The sequence below is a fragment of the Lonchura striata genome, chromosome 2 (assembly GCF_050655825.1).
Source record: "Lonchura striata isolate lonStrDom1 chromosome 2, ASM5065582v1, whole genome shotgun sequence".
Classification (NCBI taxonomy): domain Eukaryota; kingdom Metazoa; phylum Chordata; class Aves; order Passeriformes; family Estrildidae; genus Lonchura; species Lonchura striata.
The window spans coordinates 43,766,350-43,788,590 of NC_140704.1; the positions used below are offsets into that span (position 1 = coordinate 43,766,350).

At 38.0% G+C, this 22,241-nt stretch overlaps 1 protein-coding gene across 3 annotated transcripts in view; it reads right to left on the bottom strand.

The window, feature by feature from the left end:
* Nucleotides 1-19,216, bottom strand: part of NPHP3 (nephrocystin 3) — a 29,910-nt gene extending 10,694 nt beyond the window's left edge. For 2 of the 3 annotated variants that reach the window (XM_077786862.2, XM_021531243.3), the window contains exons 1-22: nucleotides 18,747-19,215; nucleotides 18,023-18,148; nucleotides 16,674-16,824; nucleotides 15,762-15,914; nucleotides 14,397-14,530; nucleotides 13,986-14,146; nucleotides 12,422-12,569; nucleotides 11,826-11,900; nucleotides 11,150-11,329; nucleotides 9,707-9,810; nucleotides 8,905-9,019; nucleotides 7,705-7,848; nucleotides 7,068-7,165; nucleotides 6,491-6,593; nucleotides 5,788-5,870; nucleotides 4,631-4,769; nucleotides 3,667-3,831; nucleotides 3,090-3,187; nucleotides 2,133-2,255; nucleotides 1,603-1,792; nucleotides 1,219-1,460; nucleotides 743-818 (exon numbers count right to left, since the gene is read on the bottom strand). In XM_077786862.2, the coding sequence (XP_077642988.1) occupies nucleotides 743-818; nucleotides 1,219-1,460; nucleotides 1,603-1,792; nucleotides 2,133-2,255; nucleotides 3,090-3,187; nucleotides 3,667-3,831; nucleotides 4,631-4,769; nucleotides 5,788-5,870; nucleotides 6,491-6,593; nucleotides 7,068-7,165; nucleotides 7,705-7,848; nucleotides 8,905-9,019; nucleotides 9,707-9,810; nucleotides 11,150-11,329; nucleotides 11,826-11,900; nucleotides 12,422-12,569; nucleotides 13,986-14,146; nucleotides 14,397-14,530; nucleotides 15,762-15,914; nucleotides 16,674-16,824; nucleotides 18,023-18,148; nucleotides 18,747-19,100 (3,162 nt within the window). In that variant the 5' untranslated portion in view covers nucleotides 19,101-19,215. Of the gene's footprint in view, nucleotides 1-742; nucleotides 819-1,218; nucleotides 1,461-1,602; nucleotides 1,793-2,132; nucleotides 2,256-3,089; nucleotides 3,188-3,666; nucleotides 3,832-4,630; nucleotides 4,770-5,787; nucleotides 5,871-6,490; nucleotides 6,594-7,067; nucleotides 7,166-7,704; nucleotides 7,849-8,904; nucleotides 9,020-9,706; nucleotides 9,811-11,149; nucleotides 11,330-11,825; nucleotides 11,901-12,421; nucleotides 12,570-13,985; nucleotides 14,147-14,396; nucleotides 14,531-15,761; nucleotides 15,915-16,673; nucleotides 16,825-18,022; nucleotides 18,149-18,746 lie in introns of all 3 variants that reach the window. The other variant, XM_085573250.1, reaches the window with a different exon arrangement.
* Between the last annotated feature and the right edge of the window lie 3,025 nt (nucleotides 19,217-22,241).

Below are 22,241 nucleotides of genomic sequence, written 5' to 3' on the forward strand. Positions count from 1 at the left end.
AAAACAAAATAAAGTAAAACAAAATAAAGTAAAAACAAAATAAAGTAAAAAGTGCACTCTGCTTATTTTTGATCTTTGCAGTCTTGATAAAAATAATTTTGCAGAAGAACTCAATATAGAAATAGATCAAATCTTCATGAACCAAATTAATTCTTATTTAATCACTATGGAAATAGCAACATGTTTGTGGTTTTTTACTACTTTCATTAGAGCTACAACTTGAACTCTGGAGTTATTAGCTGGACTCTTACAGTACAGGCATTACATGATAAACTCTTAGCTCAAAAATGACAACAGAAACCCTGTAGCTGAAAAACAACACAGGAGAAGAAAACAGGGAAAACTCTGTATGTCACCTAATACTTTTACTGGGATTTTCCACTGCAGTAAGCACTGCATTCACTTGTAGGACAAATGCCTCAACTACTCTGGAGATCACCTTTTTCCATTGTGACTTTGACACACAATTGCATCGGCTGTAATTCTGCACATCTGAAATGTACATATCCACTTGTTTCTTTTCCACTACTTTCAACTCCATTCCAGTTGTACTGATACATCTTCACTTCCAGCAGAGTTGAAAGTACAGTTACCAAAGCTGCTACTAAGGTACTTCACTACATATGCCCACAATTATCAAAAACCCTGGTGCATTGTCAGCTCTGAGGACACAATTTATCATCTGTTTAGCACAACTGCAACATCCCTTGTACACCTTTTTAAATATCAAGCACTGCCTTACCAGACTGCCTTTCTGCTTTGCTGCTTTTTGGCGTATTTTGAAGGACTTTTTCCTCAGTTGCTCAGCTTGTTCATATCTGAAAGTAGTTATTTGGATGTGAGAAGAATATCAAATGTAATGTCAATAAGCATCCTGGAAAGATTCTGAGTTACTTAAGCATACAGATTTGAAAATTCAAGATTCTTGAGAATAAATGCACTTTTTTTCAAATACAAAATTTACAAAATTATTAGGGACAGACAATGTTTCTCCTTTATCTCTACAAGTTTTTTGTTAAACTAAACACAAAAGTTGGCCCCTCCTATGTGACCTGCTACAAAAATAGAGAGGGGATGCTTGTGGTTGCATTTGAACATATTAAACTTGAAAAGAAAAAAAACCAGAAAAATTCTGGCTTCAGGATGAAAATTTTTGCTGTTAATTTTTTTCTGTACTATCTCCACATAAAACAAAACCAGCAGTGTAATTAAGCTTACTTGTTCTGCTTTTGGTACAAGGTTGCAAGTGCATCAAGTTCACGGGCCACCTGAGGGTGTTCAGCTCCATAGGCATTTTCAGAGATTTCCAATGCCTGTTTATACAGCTGCTCAGCATTTCCAAACTTCTTCCACTGAACATACACTCCTGCCAGCTGGTGGAGTGACTGTGCCACCCTGGGGTGGTCTGGATCCAGCGCCGTCTCTCGAATCTCCAGAGAGCGCTGCAGAGGAGCTACAGCCTGTAATAGCCAAGGCCAGAGCATGAGGGGAGCAGGCAGCATCCTCTATGCTGCAATAACTGAACTACTGCCTTAGAAAGCACACACTGAGCTCTGCTTCATTTGCCTTTTTGCTGTTACAACAATCTCTAAATGTACTTACCTGACTGAGAAGACCTAGGTCCTTAAGAAACCGTCCCAGGGTCTCATAAAGATCAGCCAGGCAGATCATACTTTCCTCTCCCTCACTGCTTTTTTCATATTCTTTCAGAGAGTCGAAATACTCAGCTGCCATAGAGCTCTTATCTTTCCCAACCAGCTGCCAGTAACTCAGCAATTCTGCAAAATGTCCCCTGTTTTAACAAGGAAAAGAATCTTATCTCTGATACCCCTCTATTCAGACCAATGCTAGGAAAAAAGGTCTACATGCACAAATGTTGTTGTTATGTTACAGCATCTACAGAGACAATCCATGAAGAATAACACTATTCAACAGCAATATTTATTCCTTTACCAGCCCCAGGGTGTAACAGAATAGAAAAAATACATTATTTATATGGAAACAGCATTTAGCACTTCAGCCTCTACTATTACTTCAGCTCTACTATTTATTTGAATCTGTCACTTTCTGATTTATATTGAAAAAAAAAAAAGAAATGTTTATAATGGCCAAAGCAGTTTCTACCTTTGTACCTTTTGTAAAGGTTTTGGGATACAAAGAGATTCAAAAGACACTTGTGTAGCTTTTGCTTATCTCCCTGCTGTTGGAAGAGCCAGGGAAGTTCATCTGCACTTCTCCAAGTCACTCGGTCTTGACTATTGAAAGAAAAACAAATGAAAATTAAAATTCCAACAGGCCTAACATCTTGTCAATTTGCTGTGAAAACTAGGCAAGCATACAATTTCCACACCTGAATATCAGAACCTATTACTGTAAGACCTGTGTACTCCATTTTCTTATATGTTCATTTTAATTTCACTTCAGAAGGCACTGGAACCCCCAGGCACTCCACAGAAAGCTACTTCTCCATCCCATATGGACTAATCTGTGCCTGCCAGCAGGACTGCAGCCCTGCAGGAGCCCACGGTCCCTTTGTGCCTCCTTTGTCTGGCACACTGTGGCCCTCTTGGCTTCCTGCTATGCAACAATAGATGCTTGGAGGAGCAATAAACAGCAGCCCACAGCTGGGACTCAGGTAACACAGGATGTAAATGCAAATCAGTTTTCAAACTGGATATGAACTTGCAGATGTTCAGCTGTTCTACCAGATCTCCTCTTATCTATGTACTAATTGCTTGCTGAAGACAGTGGTTTTCTGCTTCAAGTCCCAAACAAACTCAAATTTCCTAGCATTTACTGGGAGTTAAAAATCCATAGGGGGTTGGAAACCACAAAATAACTGATATGGTATTAATTCATGCCCTACATTTCCCCATGATCACTTCATCATCATACACCCATTCCCTTTCACAGACCTCATTCTTTTCCAAGACTAAAAGCTATCAATAAGTAAACTTTTAAACTGACAATTTTGCATAGTTATTTTGCCATAATAATTTACTAAACTCAAAGAAAATATATGAAGAAACCAAAATATCTGTGAGGTATGAAATCTGCAATTTACCACTTCTTGAAGAATTCTGACCTACCTTAACTGCATGGTGAAATAGTCCACTAGTCTTTGTCTATAGGCAGAAATAACATTTTCACCTGCTTCCATATACTCTAGTTTTACCATCTCCCATGCCTGAAAGAGAGTATAAGTAAAAGAAAGTGAATGCACTTAATTTGTTTAAGTGCTGATGATAAACAGGGTGATGAAACATATCTCATGCTGTAGAACTAAAAATCTTTCAATGACAAAAGCACTACAAACAGTCTTACATTATACCACAGCTCTGGTGTGGTTATTCAAGCAATATTCCTTTCTCCTTCGATTATTGTTTTTTTTGGGAAGCTAATGTTTTCTAGGATGCATGGAGTTAACAATTAATAGATTAGAAATTTACAAAAGGTTTGAAAGGCCAGATTTTCAGCAATACTGGTTTATCATAGCTCTGGTAGTTTTTAAGATGTTTCTATAGCTGACCAGATGTTAAGGAGAATGGATGAGCAAACATACATTTCAAGGCCTAAGTACCTAACAACAGAACTTATCTAAAAAAACAGGGCTTGGAGTCAAGTGTTGGAGCTTCACTTGCACATGTTTAGCATTACAAACTTTACCTGGAGGTGCTGGAACTTCAGCAAACCACAGCCATATGTCAGCAGACACATTTTGTGCAGGCTATGAAGGAGCGAGGCCAGCACTGCAGAAGTCAGCTCAGGATAAAGCTCCATCAGCTCTGATTCACTCACCCCATTGTGACTGACACCAATGACACACAGTATCTGCATGAAGCAGTAAACAAGATTTCATACAGTTAGCAATATTTCCTGTAGAGCTTAGTTACACTGAAATATCAAGAAAACGACTGTTTATCACTGAGATAATTTTATAGCCAAAACCCTGCCTATACACACCCTTTCCCTCTACACAAAGAAGAGACTTCAGTGTTAATAGTTTAATATTCTAATAGATAAAGAACCAAATGGGACACTCTGGGACAAAAAAATGGCTCCTCAGACTTTCCTCTATCACACTGGGAGAGAGTAACTCCATTATCATGAGGAACTTTCATCTAAGTAAAATATGCTGAGGGTCTTTATGCAGCCAGAACCAAAAAAGTAGCAAGTAAGAGTATTGTGTCCTAATTAAAAAAAATGTTTTGCACAAGAGGGAAATTCTGCAAAGGTAGGAAGAGGAGTCAGAAATGTAATAAGCAATGTCTGTATTCACAAGCCACCATGTTTTGATTGCATTTACTATGCTCATTGTAATTCATCACTAGATCATGGTAGTAATCAGCAAGGAAGTGCTAATTCTGTATCACATCATAGTGAAAAAATCCTGCTTTATTCTGTGAGACAACAGCTCACTTGATATTTAACACAAAGCAGTCATACATTCTATAGTTATGCAACAGATGTAATCACATTAATTAAATTGTCCCTTCTATACTAATAATATACAATAATCTCTGAATCATACATATGAACTAAGATAAATTTGTATTTACTTTTAAGTTAAGAAAAGATCTTTACAGGGCTATTCATTACCCATAGAAACCATGATGCATTTTCTGCTTACCTCTCTCAAAAGATCTTTCTCTTTATCACTCTGCAATGATTCCTGAATTGATCTCAGAACAAGCCTGTACAGTGACACCGTGTCTTGACACTGGCAACACTGCTGAAGAATCTCATCAATATTTCCTGTATTTCCAACACTGAGCAGAAGGACAAAAAGGGTAAAGTTTAACATATTAAAATTGGCTGAGTTAGATTGACTTGAAACTACAGAAGAGCTCTATCTCAAATATTCTCTGGATTCCTACAGGGTTCAAAAGGTGCACAGCACCCGGCGAGATTTAAACACAGAAGAGGTGAGTTCTTGCAAGCCAATTTCTGTCATATGTCTAATTTTTCTAAATAGCTGCAACAGTTTTATTAAAAAACCTAGGATGCAGTGTTCTTTTCTTCAGCAGGAGTACAAGAAAGAACATCAGGATGGATAGAGATAAAACCACATGCTGCTATTTCATTTAATGAATTTACAAAGCAAGCTTTCAGGAGAAATTAAGTCTTCTAGAACACAAAACGTGAACAAAAATAATGAAATCAGTCACCCGGAGTAAATTACCAATTAGTGTATCATCTTCTGGGAGTCTCTTAACTAAAAATGCATCTTTCTCAACAAGATGAAGTCTAGGTTAATAAGAAGCCAATGCACTTATTAGGTATTCTCTTGCACAACAGGGAAGATTAATTTTCTCCACAGCAGGAATTACAAGGCTAAGGAGCATATGCAGGAAGTTAAACTAAGCAGCTGTTGAACTTCCTTGTAGCGTTAAAAATCTATGGGGCAAACTCTGTGTACATCAGTACATACAACACACCTGAATTTAACTGTTTAACAACACAATACCAACATTCTCCAAGTACCTTTAAAAACCACTGAAGCAACTGATACACACATAAAGAAGAACAAATTAAGATAAAATAGAAATAGAAGAGCTGAAAACAAATACATATAACTACTTGGATTCACTTAGTATCAAGCTGGTGACTTCATAATCTTTGATTTCTGTTCCTGTTCTATTCAGTCACTGAAGAGCAAAATTTCTCCATCATTTCTTCTTAACAGTATTCATCCTGTGTTAAATGAAAGCATTTCAAAAGGCTAACCTACTTGAAGCCTTCTAATCTAGTGATGACCATAGTAATTTCCAAAACACCTCAACTTACCAAGCAATGGTTTTGCCCAAGAGAGTAACATACAAAGCATTGCAAGTCGTGGCAGAACGACAGTGTCTCTCAAGCTTCTTCTCCTACAACATTTTAAATAATTATCTGTGAACTGAGATGAAACTAACTATACAAATAAAACACTCACTGTTTGAGAAGAAAACAAAAGTTCTAGATATTCTTTTATCTGCAACTTCTGAAGATTATACCATAGTAAGTAGTACACAAAATACTGCACACATTTCCAGCTATAGGAGCATATGAGTGAAAGTCTCTGAATTTAAGATGAAGAGTTAGGGTCTAACATTATATCTCAACATGAAGGTTACCTTACAGAATCAGTCTCAAAGGCAAAGGTAAAATACTGACTTTCCCAATCTCTCAGTGATTGTTACAGTATTATGCAAAAAGAATTCATTAAAACATAATTAAACCTTCTGGTGTTCTAAAATAAAATATCACATTTACAGCAGTATGTGCAACTGCACAGTTTTTCTGTTAAAAAGTTGTGTTGTTCCATCTGTGTTTCAGGGCTATGAGCCATGGGGTGAAAATACTCAAACTTCATGCTATCTTGAACAATCGTATTTAGTTAGTTAAATATAATGTTTTACTCTGGCAGCTGGGCTTATTTAATCTTTCCGTGTTTTCATTAAAAGTTATACTAGAGTAGGGTATTTTAGAAAAACTGCAACAGACATACCTGTTCTTTAGTCAATTTAACATTTGCAGAGTTACATTCTGCACTAATGAGAGATTTAACATCTTTGGAATTCAGTGGATCAAGATGAAGAGTGGGCCATAACCTTTGGTAAGAGAGAACAAAGTCATATTTGAACCTTATTAGATAGCACAAAAAAGTAAAAAAAGACATCAGAGTTCCAGGGCTTTTTAAAGATTTATATCAAAGCAGTAATTGAAGCTGTTCCCTTCTACTATTAAATTCATCTGAAGTAGAATTTACACTTTTAGCCTTATCCTGAATCTACATCATGCTATTGCAGTTCTTGATGTGCATCTGACTGCATTTAGTATAATTTTTCATACAGTTATGTGGATAGATCCATCACAGTAAAAAAAAAAAATCTGGTTTTTCAACAGCTAAAATCTGTCATTGCAGCTAAAATAGAGAAGCTTTCATTTTCCTCATAGATTGCAAAATCTTATCCTATTAAATCTTCACATCTTGACAAATCTATCTGCTCTTCAATGAGTAACTGCAATTTGAAATAATAATTCTAAGCCAGGATACTTTGACACATCACAGAAATATAACATACCTCCACGCCTGCGGACAGGTTTCTACATTCACTGATACAATCACTCTCACGTTCACTGGCAGTGGATCTATCAACCACTTCATATGCTTCTCAGCTTGCTTAAAAGCAAATTTTCATTTGTTAACACAGAGGTTGTTCAAAACAATGCCAGAAGTTGCTATGTTTCATTAACTGTGCAATCCAATGAAAGGAGTCTTAAATTCTCCAGTGTCCCTTAAAATCTTCCATGATCTGATCCTCTAGGCAATACTAAATGACCCACTTATACATATCAGCATAACTGTACACTAAATAAAGCAGATAGAATGCTATTGTTGAAATGTTCACCTCATAAAAATGAGGCTATTTATATGCCCAATAAGTCAGTTCACAGCCTTGAATCTTTGGATAAGTAATGTAACCAGACTGCTCAAAAACAAAGGTTTAAAGATAAAATTTAGAAGAAAAATACCAAAACAACCCTAAAAAAATTATCTACAAAAATAACTCAACTGTTCTTTTTACAAAACTATTTTCTCTATGTTCTCTCCAGAGCAAAGCAAACACTAATATTTTTTTTACATAGCTATGACTGAACCTATTATAATAGTCAAGACTCCTGTTAGACTGAGAAATGGCAAAGATATTGAAAACATACCTGTATTTGGTCAATAGAGTCAATAATTATAATAATGCTGCCTTGATGGCGTGCAGAAAGTTTTTCCAGCCAACGGGGAAACTCTTCCAGAAGTTTAGCTGGATCGAAAGTCAGAGGTGACACTAACCAAGAGTGTTGCATAAGCTGCAGAATTATAAACATGTACACGAAATTATACTTTAAAAATCAGCTAGGATAGTTGAAAGAAGTCTTAGAATACCCAAAAGGGGGGAAAAAAGCAGTTCTCTCCCCATAACTAACCTCCCCCCCAAAAAAACTCTATGTGATTTGGGGGCAATTTTTCTAGTCAAGTTTACACAGAATTATTTTCTTCTAGTTTATGTAGAAAGATGGCATATGCAGAACAAAGAATATTTCTTGAAACCAGTGTGTAAATTCTAGAGAGATAACCTTTACACAACAGACAAGAAATATGAAGATTTAAAGGACTTGAAGTTGCACAGATTAAACAGGCAAACATCTAATACATGAGAAAACTGCATGGATAGCAGAACTGAATTCATTTTTCTACAGGTTTTAGCACTGTGAGGCCCTAGTGCCACTCTTGTGATGGAAAAAGTAAGTTCAGACCCTGGCACAAAAATGATCCTTCTTATTCCCCATATACTCAGCACACAATTAAAAATAAACCAATATAGGAGAAAGCCCAATCTAGGAACAAGATGGTGCCAAGTGGCCAATACAGCCTCAGGTTTCTAAGCACACAGACACAAGACATACGACCTGCCTCTCTCATTGACCAGATGGCAGGGAATTTTGGAAAGAGTATGATTATATGGTTTTGTAAGTCATCGATATAGGTCACTGAAAACCTAACTGCTAATGCTGATCTATTATGAATATCCCAGAGATGCTATTTAGTTGAGCTACATTAAGTGTACAGGATCAGATTCCCCTCATTCTATAATGCCTTACATTTTATAGACTCACAGAAGAGTTTGGATTAGAAGAAGCTTGAAAAGTCCACCTAGTCAAATTCCCTGCAATGAGCAGAGGCATCTTCAACCAGACCAGGTTTCCCAGAGCCCAGACTGATCTGAACCTGAATATTTTTCCACTACATTTGTATTACTTTTCACTGATGCTGAAAAATTTGCAGAAAATGTTATCTTTGCACACACAAACACACACACAGACACACAAAGAAAGATGCAATTCAGGGCATGTATTTAGCATTACCTTCAGAGTAAGGCGCTTAATTATCAATGCAGATTCTGAACTGGTAGACATGGGCCTTCCAACAAAGTGGTAAAGAATGAGAGTGTTTGGTGAATGCTTCTGCTGTAATTGAATCCTAATGAAAGAAGAGAAGAAAAAATAAGACTCACAGACTGTAATTTTGCAAATAGATCTCCAACAAAAAGCATCATTTTTGCTAAAGTAGATAGAGTATCTTAGCTACACATGTTCCATGTTTATCTTACAAAACAGGATAGACATTTCCTGAGGAATAATTGAACTTCTAATGCCAGATTCCATTTTTGCTCTCACCATTACTGATAGCAAGTAGCAAGTGTCCTTCCTGGCACTGAATAGTCATGTGCCACTAAGCTTTTAAAAAGCAAAGACACCATCAATTTATTTTTATGACAGCAAATTTTGTCATAGCATACAAGTGACCATAAAATTCTATGGTCTATGATAAATTATGAGGATTCTTTCTTTATTTCAGATTCTTCTTGTGTATTACAGAAGGGCAATGCTATTAAGCTATCAAAACCACATTGTAATGCTGTGCAAAGACAGATGTGTAAGTGATGTCTTATCATAAGGTGTTGCAGCTGGTGTCAGGGAGCTGTTAAAAGGCAGTCCAGATGAAATTAGCAACTCAAATAACACAAATCATTCCAGCATGCTTAAATAACATCAGCACTTTGTAAATGCTCCCATTTTACCTCTTATTACTGACACAATGCTTGAAATGTAATGGAAACTTTTTTCTTAAATTTCATTCATATAAAGAAAAATACATTTAAACTACCATTTTGACAGAAGGAGAGATTTCCCAGAGCCTGGTCCTCCTGATACAAGCAGTGGTGGAATTGGTGCTGGTGCTGCTACTAGGTCATTCAGACGTTCAAAATACTATAAAAAAGAAGCAATCATTATAAATAGTCCAGTGTTTAAGGAAGAAATATTGCCTGGTATTGTAAACCATTTCAATTCAAAATGCATGTACCAGTTTATCAAGGTAAAGGAGCAACTACTGAAATGCAATATAATACAAGTGTAAACAGATGTTGCAAGGAAACACTTAAACCACAGAATTTATTCTCTCTTTTTAAAAAAGTGTATAATTAATTAACACTTTATTCAAAACTCTATTTAAAATGTAATCTTCAGTGTTAATAAACTGAATTAGTGTTATTATAGTAAAGCAACAGTGTTCTGGTTTTGTTCAGGCTTCCTTGCCCTCCCTTTCCCCAAACTACTCCACTATACTGGATATGGTTGCCAGGAAAAAGCTGGCATCTGCCATGAATGACTATTTTGAGCATACAAAAGAAGTCATTCTTACGGCATATTAATGTCCAAAAATATTGCAGCAGATGACAAAAATGGACCAAAGCAAAACACCTTTCACCTGCATGGGAGAAATATGTCTTCAAAGTAAAAGGTGTATTTAGATATACATTGATATTTTTTTTTAATGTTCTGTTATTCGATTGCTCTAGAACGTACTAAAGATGGTACAATCCTCCAAACCATTATCAATATAGGAATGGTGAAGTAAAAGAATATATTGTGCTAGTAAAATAAGGGTACTAAGAATTTAAATGCATGCTTTTGTTACATTGCCAAAATAAACTACTACACCACACTATGTGATAACTTTAACATTTATCCTCCTACATTCATATCTTCCCAACATGTAACTATTCCTGATACTCACAACTTGCAAAGTATAAGAAAATTATTTCCAGTAATGAGTAAGTACTGAGGTATTCAGCAGCTTTCCCTATAAAGTTTCCTTTATTCTTTTACAGCTGTATGATGAGATGAAATCTTTTCATTAACTATCTCCAAAAGACCTAACTCCAGGTGTCAAGAAAGAGATTGGATTTCCTCGGGGAAAAATAAAAGAGAAATAAAAAAATAGAAGAAGAAAAAATAGACAGAGTGTTTCCTATTGATGACCAACATCTAAGAGGATGCTCTGCTTCTGGCACGCTGTTTTAGTGCTTTTCTCCAGTGCAGGCACAACTACTTCTTCATCAATGTCATTCAACAACACACCAACTGGCATCTCTCCCAGAAAAGAAATATGCCATCTATATCAGACATATGGCTTCTTCAAGCACAGGGAGTGATAGCCTTAAGGATGGTCTCAGACACAGCTTCTGTAGAAATGCATCTTGCCTAACAAGGGATAAAAGTGAGTGATTACTTTCTCTTCATCCATATACCTTTACAATGTACTCACTTTCTCAAATCCCAGCTCACATGTTGAATTAGAGGCCTGCTGAAAAGCTTCCATCTGTTCTTGTTCATCGTGTGCATCCCACAATACATCACCAAAAACTTCTTCTTCAGGAGCAGTGGAGTCTTCCTTATTACCCAAATCCTTGCCTTCTAGGTCTGTCATTTCACACCCCAATATATCCTAAGTAAAAAAAAATTGCATGGAGAAAACTGCAACTATATAGCAAGCACATTTGCTGTCAGTGTCAGTATGAGTGTGGCTCTAACACCAATATGCTCATTGCCTTGCAGGGTAGCATAGAACATAAATAAATAAACAATTAAATGAAACTAAGTCAACTCTGAATGCACAGGTCTCAAGACAATGATTTTAAATATCTCACAGTAGAAACCACAAGGAGAGAACATATCTATGATATGGATAAACAGAAATTAAAAACTAAGTTAGGCCCATAAATAGAACCTTTTCCCATGGTCCAGTGCTTCTGTCCATAAAAGCACTGTTCAGTTTGGGGTTTTATTTTCCACTTGCACATTTCCTTGCTTGGCAGATATTAACAATAAAATGGAGCGATACTTTGTATCACACCTAAGTACCACATAGTAATCACACTGATGTAATTCAAAATCATAAATCAACATAGACATAAAAAGCTAAAATGCATGATGTATTTTACCTGTTTAATTATTTTTTCCACACAATTATAGATTTCATATGCTCCTTCCTCCATACCTCCAATATGGTCAATCATCTGAAAAAGTAAATGGAAAAGCATGACAAAACTCTGAATCCAACTGAGAACAATATTTAGGACTTCCAACAAAAACATTCTGGAACACATTTAAATTCCATTCTCTTGCCTTCCTTAGGTAAGATTCACTTTGCTTAAGAACTTTGAGCATCTAGTTTCAGCTATTCTCAACATTTGTCTCTGTAGAGGAAAATAGATCATAACTGATCTATATTTAGGCAGCAGGATTCTCTCTACATGTATACTTCATTCCCTTTCGTGGCTACAGAGGCACTTTGCCATTTGAATGTCTAAATACAGGTAGGAAGTTCTAACCTTAAAGCATAGCCATTTTTTTCAGTGAAAATGCAGTGGCTTTTTTTTCTCCCCTGCTAATAAAAATTTCATAACATTCATAAATTTCAGCTTCATCAATCTGCTCAAAGAATGAGCAGCCAGAGCAACGAGTGCAATACAATTTCTTCTAAAATCTGGGACTATTAGCATGTAGTGTTGTTTATAGCAATTTTTAAATGCCATACCTTTGCTTTGTTCATGCAAGAAATTTGCTCAATTAACTGTTGCACTGAGACTGAACTGACTTTGCCATCCTCCCTTCTGTGGTAAATTAACCGGGGCTTTTCTTCTGGATTTCTCAAGAAGGCTTCTTCACAGTCCTCCAACAAACAACTAGATTGGAAATCAGCATTCTTGTGCTATATTACACTGCTGTAGTAAACAGTTCAATCAACACAAGCTCCGAAGACGAGTTTCACTGCAAAATCTAATTCAAAAGTCATATCTATTTATAGCAAAAAGCAATCAAATACTTCAACAGAGAATTTGAGAAAAATTCTGAAGCAAGATAAAGCTAAAAGAGAGATTTATGCTACTTGTACCAAACGCAGCAAAACCATGTATTAATTTTTATGATTACTGATTTGTAAATGTAAAGCTGTTTTTCCCATCATACCAATACACAGAGTGAAAGGAATTGCCTTGCATGGAAAGAACATGGTTTCACATACAATTAATAAGCATCATAGATATGCTTTGCTATCAGTTATCTGAAGGTTCTGTTCTATTTTTGATCTTTTTAGGAAGAGTCCTTTAGTATTTGTCAGATGTCTTGGGTGACAGTCTTTCAATTTATAGTACTTTAAAAGGCAAATCTGACACCTCCGAATTCAAAAGCACTTTGTATTTATATATGTGAATGATATCCATGGTTATTTATTGCTATTCCACAGAAGGAACTATATTACTTGGGGATGCTGACAATAGCAGACAGGATTGTTCAAATATTATCATCTTTACACAAGCACCACAATTTTCATCAGAGTTATTGTAAGATAAATTCTCTAAATTAATACTTCTGGGATTTTTTTTCCCTGCATATTTTGTTCTTACACATTTGTGCTCCATATACATAGAACTGGGTTATTTGGCAACAGCATATAATGCATAACAGTAACATTCCTAACACAATTTAAAAATATCCTTCCTTTGGTGTATTTTCTTTAGTGAATCATGCTTTTTCTTCTAGAAGGTTAAGAAATTACTCACTGAACAAACAGACCACATTCCATCACTATTTGTCATGAAACATCATGACTTCAGTAAATCAAAACTGTCAAAAGATAGCATAAGGTAACACACAGGAGAGCCATGACATTAGTCTGAAAGACAGCCAAGACCAGGAACTATGTGATAGAATAAACCCCAAATACTATGGACAGGTGTAAGGCTAGATAAGCAAAAGAAAAACAAGGAGGACACTGACATCAGCCATCTTGAATTCCTAAGACATAGCCACATGCACAACAGAGAGATCCTCTTGGAAACCAAACATTTCTGTATGTTACTAAGACATTGTTCAAGCTGTATTTTAAGAGAATTTGTAGCTACAAGAAAAATAAAATGGTACAAAGCTGATATATTCTTTTAAGTGTCTGCACTAGCAAACCTGAAGTTTGAAGTAGTATCACTTTGAAGTAACTAGCTTAGGAAACATACTGAGCATAGCATCCCATACATTTTAATAAGCTATGCAGTCTGCATAAATTACAAGTTGCCATTTGTTTCACCAGTCTGGAAAATACTCACCTTGGCAAAGTTAAATGCAGGAGCAAAATGACTAAAGAACTTTTTTCAATTTCCCATTTTCTTACATCCTGAAGAGGCCTTTCATTCTCTGTTGAAAAATTAACAACTTGAAAGAAGTACCCCATTTTTTCACAGACTCTCTGAAGTTTTGGGGAGTAGTTCTGAAAGCAAATGTGAGCAACAGTGCTCTATTACTAACCATGCATAGCACTAAGGATCTACCAAACAAATCTCAGTTTCTTTTATCTAAGAAGCTTGTTCCCCTGAAGCCCTCGACAATACTTTCACTGATTTCACTGAAATCAGACTATACCTACTAAGGCTTTCACAAAGTATTAGACAAATTTCTGAACCAGCATCACACTGGAAACAAGACAGCATATAAGTGAGCACAGGTTTAGGGGTACTCACTCTAATGAAGATGGTCACTTCTGGCTGAGTCTCATCAGTACTGATAATGTAACATCTTACTGTGTTACTCCACAGTGAGTGGGAAAACAGAGGAGTAACCTGCAATAAACTGGCAACAGCAGCATCCCAATCATCTGCCAATGGAAAAAGCCCCAAAATGAAGTCTTAAGACATCTTCACATGTCATCATACTGCATAACAGCTGTCATCACCTCTTAACATCAAGAATACTACATTTTATTTAAAATAGTAGTAGTGTTTTTACTCAATTATTTAAATTTTACAAATTTTCAGAACTCATATCATTTGGTAATGTCACACAATTTGATAATGTGGCAAAATAAAAGTGTTAATTATATTATCATCACAATGTTATTTCCTTTAAAAAGGATTGATGAAATGTTTCCACAAAATTAAACTGATAGCATTATTGTAAAAGAAGTACCAATATGCAGGAGTAATAAATTCACTCATAACCAAACATTTCTTTTCCTTCAGATCTATGTATATTTCAATTAGACCATGTGAACAAATGACAGCAAAAAACTGTGGGAACTTCCTCTTCTGGAGAAAAAAATCCATTGCTTCCTGTAGCATTGTATGTTTATTCCCTACAGAAGCAATGAGTTTTAAAACTTTCTTAGGTTCTTCATTTTGTGACTGGTCATTCTTTCAAGATAGGAATAGGTCCTCTTCTCAGGACCACACAGGTTGATGAAAGTCTTAGTATATGAAGTTGGATCCATCACAGGGAAGACCCACCCCTCCCACTTTGCAGGCACAGAATTCTGAATCAGACAGAGCCTGAAGGACTGAACTAAAAAGGGGAAAACTGCCACCAAAATCAGCTATATGCAGAAGAGGTTCCAGAGCCAGGACAACAGTGAAGGAAACCAGAGCATCAGAAGCCGATTTACAAGAGGCCACTTGGGAAACAAAGTTCAAAAGCAGTAATTATTGACAAGAAAATATCAAGGATTGATTTGCATAACAACTGTACATCCTGGTCTTACAATCAGATTTCCATAAGTGGCCTCCTAAGCAAAGTCAAAGTCCATGCAAAATCAATGAACAAAACAGGAGTATATTTTATTCTGGTACAAATATGATGTTCATACCCAGGAACACAAAGCACTTGTAACTGTTTGCTAAAATCACTGCTGCACATACCATAGTCATTCATATATTAAACATAACTTCGCTACATTTTATTTTATTTTTAACAAAGAATTCCAAATAATCCTTTGGCTAAATTACCCAAGAATGGACAGAAAAGGATCTAAGAAGGAACAGAGTTACTTAAGCATAGTTGAAAAAATTCCACAGACACCTACAATTCCTGCAAGATAAATTACCATTACTTACCTCTGTTTATATTTGCAAATGGTCCCTCGACATCTATGGAGCTATGAGCAAATTCAGGACCTCTGAAAGACTGCTGAAGTTGCATCATACTACCCATGGATGGCTCACTTCCCAACACTCCTCCATTCCAGTATTCGGATTGTGCCCCTGTAGCTAAGAATTGGAAAAAGGACAAACAACCCTCTTCACTGTCACTACACAAGGTAAATTGTCAGTGCTAAATACTCCAGCCATATGCCATTGACCATAATTTTTTTCTTTCAGCAGATTTTCTCACACCTTTGTGTGTGTAGCTCTAAATGGTTGCTTGTCCAAAGTTAATGAGAATCCATGACACCAAAGATTGAGGGTATAGCCTAATATTTGCTATTACAGAGATTGCTCATATACCCATCTGAATCATTTCCATGTTATTAAATTCCTCATACAGCATATATAAGAATTTGTATCTACTTGTTCTTTATTAAACATCTAATTCTGCTGTTCTGGAACACACAGCAGCAGACACTGGCATATGTCATCATCCAAGGTGTCTAAGATTCCCTCTAGATTCAGGTGTGATTTTTGGATATGCTGGAGAATCATCTCTCAGATACAGAATTAGAAAACCCAGAAAAGACTAGAAAACTCAGAACAGTTCATGGAACAACTATTAAAAAGTGTTCAAGTAACTGTGTCTACATAGTACTCTGTCTTAATTTATTCATTTTTAATACTAGAAATGTGAGGTTCCCACAATCTAAACCAAGTTTGCCAGGTTTGTTACTTTTACCCTTCAAACTACTTTAAGTTGCTTTTCATCTGGATTAATAAAACTTTTTTTTCAAAACAACATAAATATCTGTCTTCTGCTTTACTATTTGGAGACTTCAGTCATGGTCCAACATAAAATGTTGGGAATGAAATTCTCACCTGTAACATCTGTACAATTATCGTCAGAATCAGACTCTTCAGGATCAAACACTTGGATCCCCTGGGCCTGCAGTCTCTGGAGTTTTGCTTCTAGCTCTCGTTTGGCCCTCAGTAAGTCCTGAATCTCATTTTCCTTAGTTTCTCTAAAAATCTATCAGCAGGAAGGAAAAAAAATCAGTATATTCCTGAGCTCATGTTATCTACTTTCATTAGGAAAAGTAATTAATTTACCAGACAAAGGCATGAAAATGTCAATCTGAAGCCATCATGAATCAGGAATGAGCAGGAAACCATAATTTAAAATTATCTATTTTTAAAATTTTACCATTGTAAACCTTAGCATACCATTGCTAAAGAAGCCTCCATTAGCATGTTCATTAAAAATTAAAACAACTTTTTACTTTTTAGACTCTATTGCTACATATAACCTTTCAAAGGTTCCCTTTTATTCTTCCATGTATTTATTTACAATTACATATGATCTTGAATTTACATTTTATTGTTGCAGAAATTTAAATTTCTCGTGTCAGAAATTGATCAAGCATCTCCAGCTGTCCTGTTTGTAACTTATTACCATCATGTGGGAAAGAAAACATGAATATAGTTTTAAATTCAAAGAAATGAAGTAGTCTTCAAGTCTCATTTTCTTAAATAAGATCGGAATCAATCCTCTTTTTATATATCTGACAAACATGAACTACATGTAGCTACCGACAACTAAAATGAAGGACATAAAGAATCTTGAAAATGGTGAAAAACTAGGACCTACTGCCCTGTTTTGAGTGGCAAAAGTATCATCTGCAGCAAAGGAAAAGCATAAACATCTGCCTGGCCTTTCAAGTCATCCCTGCAGAGAGTGCAAACTGTCTCTATCATATTTTTGCAGTCAAAAGAGATGCACCAATACACATTTTTTAGAGGAATGTAAGCTAGAGGCATTGCACCTTACAATACAAGATACAAAATTATTCAGAAATAATGGAACTCTGTGTTTATACATTCATTAGGCATGTATCAATTTGCAGCTCGTTTTCTTGTCACTCTCAAATATGAATATACTTCTGTGTTCAAATTCAATGCAGAAATTTAATTTATGATGTATGACTTAATATTCTTCTTTCAAAAATTATAAAGTTATTTCATATTTTTTTCCTCTTAGTATTACAGAGAGATTTCAGTAGGATTATTTTAATGGAAATGGGCAGCTACAGCTATGACACTCTAAGGTGTCTTTAAGAAGGAAAGGCCCTCATGAAAGCTATTGGAGAAGGGTTCATTTGGGGAATGTGAACAAGTGACATCCATCTTTTTTTGGTCATTTTCCCAGGAATAGAAAAGTCAAACCATACCTTGAATTGCCTTTTGACCTTGTCTCGATCATGTTCAAAAGTAGCAGCTCTCTCCATGGCTTGGTATTTAGCTTCTAATGCACTTTCTTTCTCTCTAAGTATTTTCTGGTATGTTTTCTGAAGTGCCTGAAAACATTTAGTATTTCATTTTTTTTCAGAGTTTTATTACCGATAAGAGGTTTTAAATTACTTTTCGGGTCTGACTACAATATTATCTCAGTGCCCTACATCTCTCCTTACTTGTAGGGCAGCCAGAATAAGAGAATATTCTGAGTTGCAAGGGAACCACAAGGACCATCGCGTCCAACTCATGGTCCTGCACAGGACACTCCAACAGTCCCAGCACCTGCCCGACAGCATTGTCGAAACACCTCTTGAACTCTGTCAGGCTGCTGCTGTGACCACTTCCCTGAGGAGTCTGTTCCAGTGCCCAACCACCCTCTGGGTGAGGAACCTTTTTTTAGCATCCTGCTTAAGCCTCCCCTGGCACAACTTCAGGCCGCTCCCGTCTCAGGTTGCCACGGCCGCGCAGGGTGCGGTCCCCATGCCCAGAAGAGCACTTTGACAGCATCCCGATGGCACAGCAGGACAGCACCGGGGCACCACTTCCCCAGCACCTCGCCTTCCCTCGCACCCGTCACCTCCGTGCCCTGGCTTTCCCCAGGAAGCGGGAGGAGCCCCACTTGGCTGTCAGTGCCCGCACCCGCGGGGCAGCGGGCGCTACCTGCAGCTCGGCGCGCAGCCGCTTGTTCTCCCTGTCCAGCTTGGCCTCCTTCTTCACCATGGAGGCCACCTCGTTGTTCTTGCTGACGCGGAAGATCTCGTACTCCTTCCTCAGGCGCTCGTACTCGGCCACGCACTCCAGCTCCTGCACCGAGGCCGTCGACTTGAAGCTGGCGCCGATGAGGCCGCCGGGCCGGGAGCCGCCGACGCGGCGCAGGGACCCGCGCAGCAGCCGCGCCTTGGGCTTCACCTCCACCGGGATCTCGCAGGCCTCGCCGCCGCCGCCGCCGTACGTGTCCTCGATCACCTCGCCCACCGCGCCCGCCGGGCTCACCAGGGACGACGCCGTGCCCATGGCCCGCGTCCGCCCGGGCGAGGCTCTAACACCGAGCCCGGGGCTCGGAGCCCCCGCGGGGACCGGGCGGCGGGGCCGTGCCCGGCGCGGAGCCTCCCCGGCGGCGGCCGCGGGCCATGGTCCGCTCCCTGCGGCCGCCGGACGGGGAAGGGAGAGCGGGAGGAAGCTGCGCCGCGGGCCGCCTCTCCCCCTCCCTCCCTCCCTCTCCCGGCCGCTCCCGCCCCGTCCCGTCCCGCGGCGGCTCCCGGCTCTCCCGGGCTGGAGCAGCCCGGGATGGGGGAGCGCCAGCCGCCGCTGCAGCCGGGGGAAAAGCAGAGAGGGAGAGCCGGAGGGGCTGGCGGCGGGATTCTGCTGCTCTCAGCTAAAAGTGACGACGTTTTAGGGTTTTGCTGCTAAAAACGAGCTAATGCGGGGTCCCAGCAACTTTCCCATTCCCGCTGACACCATCTCAGCCTCGTCGGGGAGGATTTATCAAAAAGAAAGAAAAAGTTCCCATTTTCTCTTCACCGCGTCTATTTCTCAAGTGTCTATTTCTAATCTCTCTGTCACCTGCCGCGGAGCCCTCAGGATGCGCCGCATCCCTAGCTGATCTACACGATTACATCAAACTGTTCTCCTTGGCAGACAGGGACACTCAGGTTTTGCCACTAACTTTGGTTTTGAAGAGACCTTGGAGGGGGAATTACCCCTCACTGGTCAGAAGTTGTGACTTCTGAGACCAGCTGGCACTCTCCAAGGAGAGCTGCTAAGAGCTGGTAGTGGCACCAGCTAGAAGTGAGCGCTGGGAAATGGTGCCATGTCGTGATCGAGGTCGGCGCTTGCACCTTGTGTGCCTCCTATGAAATTTGTGAACTCCCTGTTCAAAGACCTTCCCTGCCAAGAATAAGAAAACTGTGGGTTAACAATCCCTTAAATTGTCCTAATGGCATTTCCATCCCTGTCTCTCAAAAAACGCTGTTTGGTTCCTTCACCTATCATAGGGAATTCAGTGCAGCAAATCCCCGTGGCTGAAGAGAACATCCACTTGTTCCCAAATCTCAGAATCTGCCCTACCTTTAGTGTGAATGACAAAAATGTCATTCACAAAAACTTTAAAAAAGATTTTGCCTCATGTATGTGCCAGGTTTGTTAGCCATGACCAAGGGTGCCATTTCTTCTTAACAATGATCTTAGAGATGTCTTTTCAATGAGACATTCCTGAGTTTCAGAATCTACTGGAGGGGGAAGTTACTTTTGTGTACACTAGTAGAAATAGAACAAAATATGTCTCTTTTTTCCCCCTGAGTTAAAACTTTGGGTTTGGAAAATATGTGCTTTTTTCCTCTCCAAATTTTACCCCATTATTTGCATGAGGAAAAACCAACTCATTTTCTGGATATAATTTATTGATAAGTTACATTCATGATGTATTCCATTTAAGCCCTGCTTCACTGAAAAAGACAGATACAGAATATCTGACAATAGAGGGAAGGAGAAGGGTGCTTCTATGTTTTCTCTAATATTGACAGTAACATAGCTTGCACAGTATTAGATGATTCAGTGAGTAAGTCTGCCATTCTGTAACAAGCAAGGCTCTTGGTTTCATTTGTGTGTTGGTATCAGGCAGTTTTTCCACTTCACCGCTGACTGAGCTCTGGGAACAATTGAAAATACAGTCATGCTGGTGCTTGAACGGAATTATTTTCATATTCTGAGTTTTTGAATATCAAAATCTGCAAGCTTTAAGCCTAGAATAAAAAGTGTAGTATTGTAAGAGCTTTTGTATTCCTTCTAATACTCCACTTGACATTAACAAATAGATTGGAAGAAGTGTAAATGCTGTTTCTCTAATGTTGCCCCTGGGTGCATTATGGAATTTTTATGGATAATAAAGATCATATTAACACAGCCCTTTCTAAACAGAAAAAATACACTACTTCCCTATTGCTTCCTGGGTTGGTTTTCCTAATGTTTAGAGATTAGAGACATTTACTTCAATATCTAATTTGTAAACTAACAAAGTGTGCTTTAAGTCACTGATTAGGACTATTCAAAAAGCAATCCAACTGTTCATTGCACAAATATTGGAAACAGTGTGTGAATCTGAGCTATCTTAGCTTTCAGAAATGAATTGCCATACAAAATCATTTGCTGGAGAAAGCACCTTATCAAGTTCTTTAAAAATTTCTCTTCATGTTTTTGCAGCTTTTTTAAGTGTCAATTGGACCAGCCAAATCCTTAGTCCTTTGAGCATATTGATGCTGGTTGTATTGTGTTACAAAGTTCTTCACTGGTCAGTGAAGATATTTGGGGTAGTTGAGCAGCTTCCTATTTGCCATTTCCATTATTTACATAATTTAGACAGTTTATTAAAACATTCTAGGAGTGAAATGTGCTGGGCTAACCTTGGCCAGCTCTTATTACTACATGATGTATTGTTGAAGTTTCTTATTCCTGCCTTTATTTCCTTTTAGGAGTTTTTGGTGACTGTTGACAAACAAGTTCTGTGGATCTAAGGATCTGTCCCATAGTGAAAAGTACAACTGCAGGAATTAGACCTTTGCAAGAAGGTTTGGTTTTATACATGCATTATTAAGTTCAGCTCTGAGTTAGCAGATGTTCATTTTATAAAAGAATGTATCTGATACCTATGCATTCCAGTAAAATTTAGTGTATAAGGTCAAGATATGGCAAGATAAGGGGAAGCTTAGGAAGGCTGAAGATGATAAGTTGTCACAGATTTATTAACCAGTAAAAATGAGAGTTGCTTTGTTTAGAATGAATGGTGATCATGACCTGAAAACAGAAGGTGCTTTAAATGAAAGACAGGTGACCAAACTTCTGCACAACATTCTTTCTGTTAACTCAGAGGCTGGAGTGACTTTTAAGGTTGTATACTGCAGGCACAAGCAAAGTGTGTTAAAAATCCTTCACAAATAAATATTAAATTGTTTTTGCCTATACTGAAGGGAGTTGAAAACATTTTATTATCTCATTATTCAAAAATGTCTTTGTCTGATGAAACATGATAAGGGAATTCTAGGGAGGATGTAGAGTTAAAATATGTAGAATGTAATTCTTAAAAAAGTGCTGTTGTCCTGGATTGTACAGGCGTTTTACAAGGGCATGGAGTGATAGCACATGGGGTAATAACTTTAAACC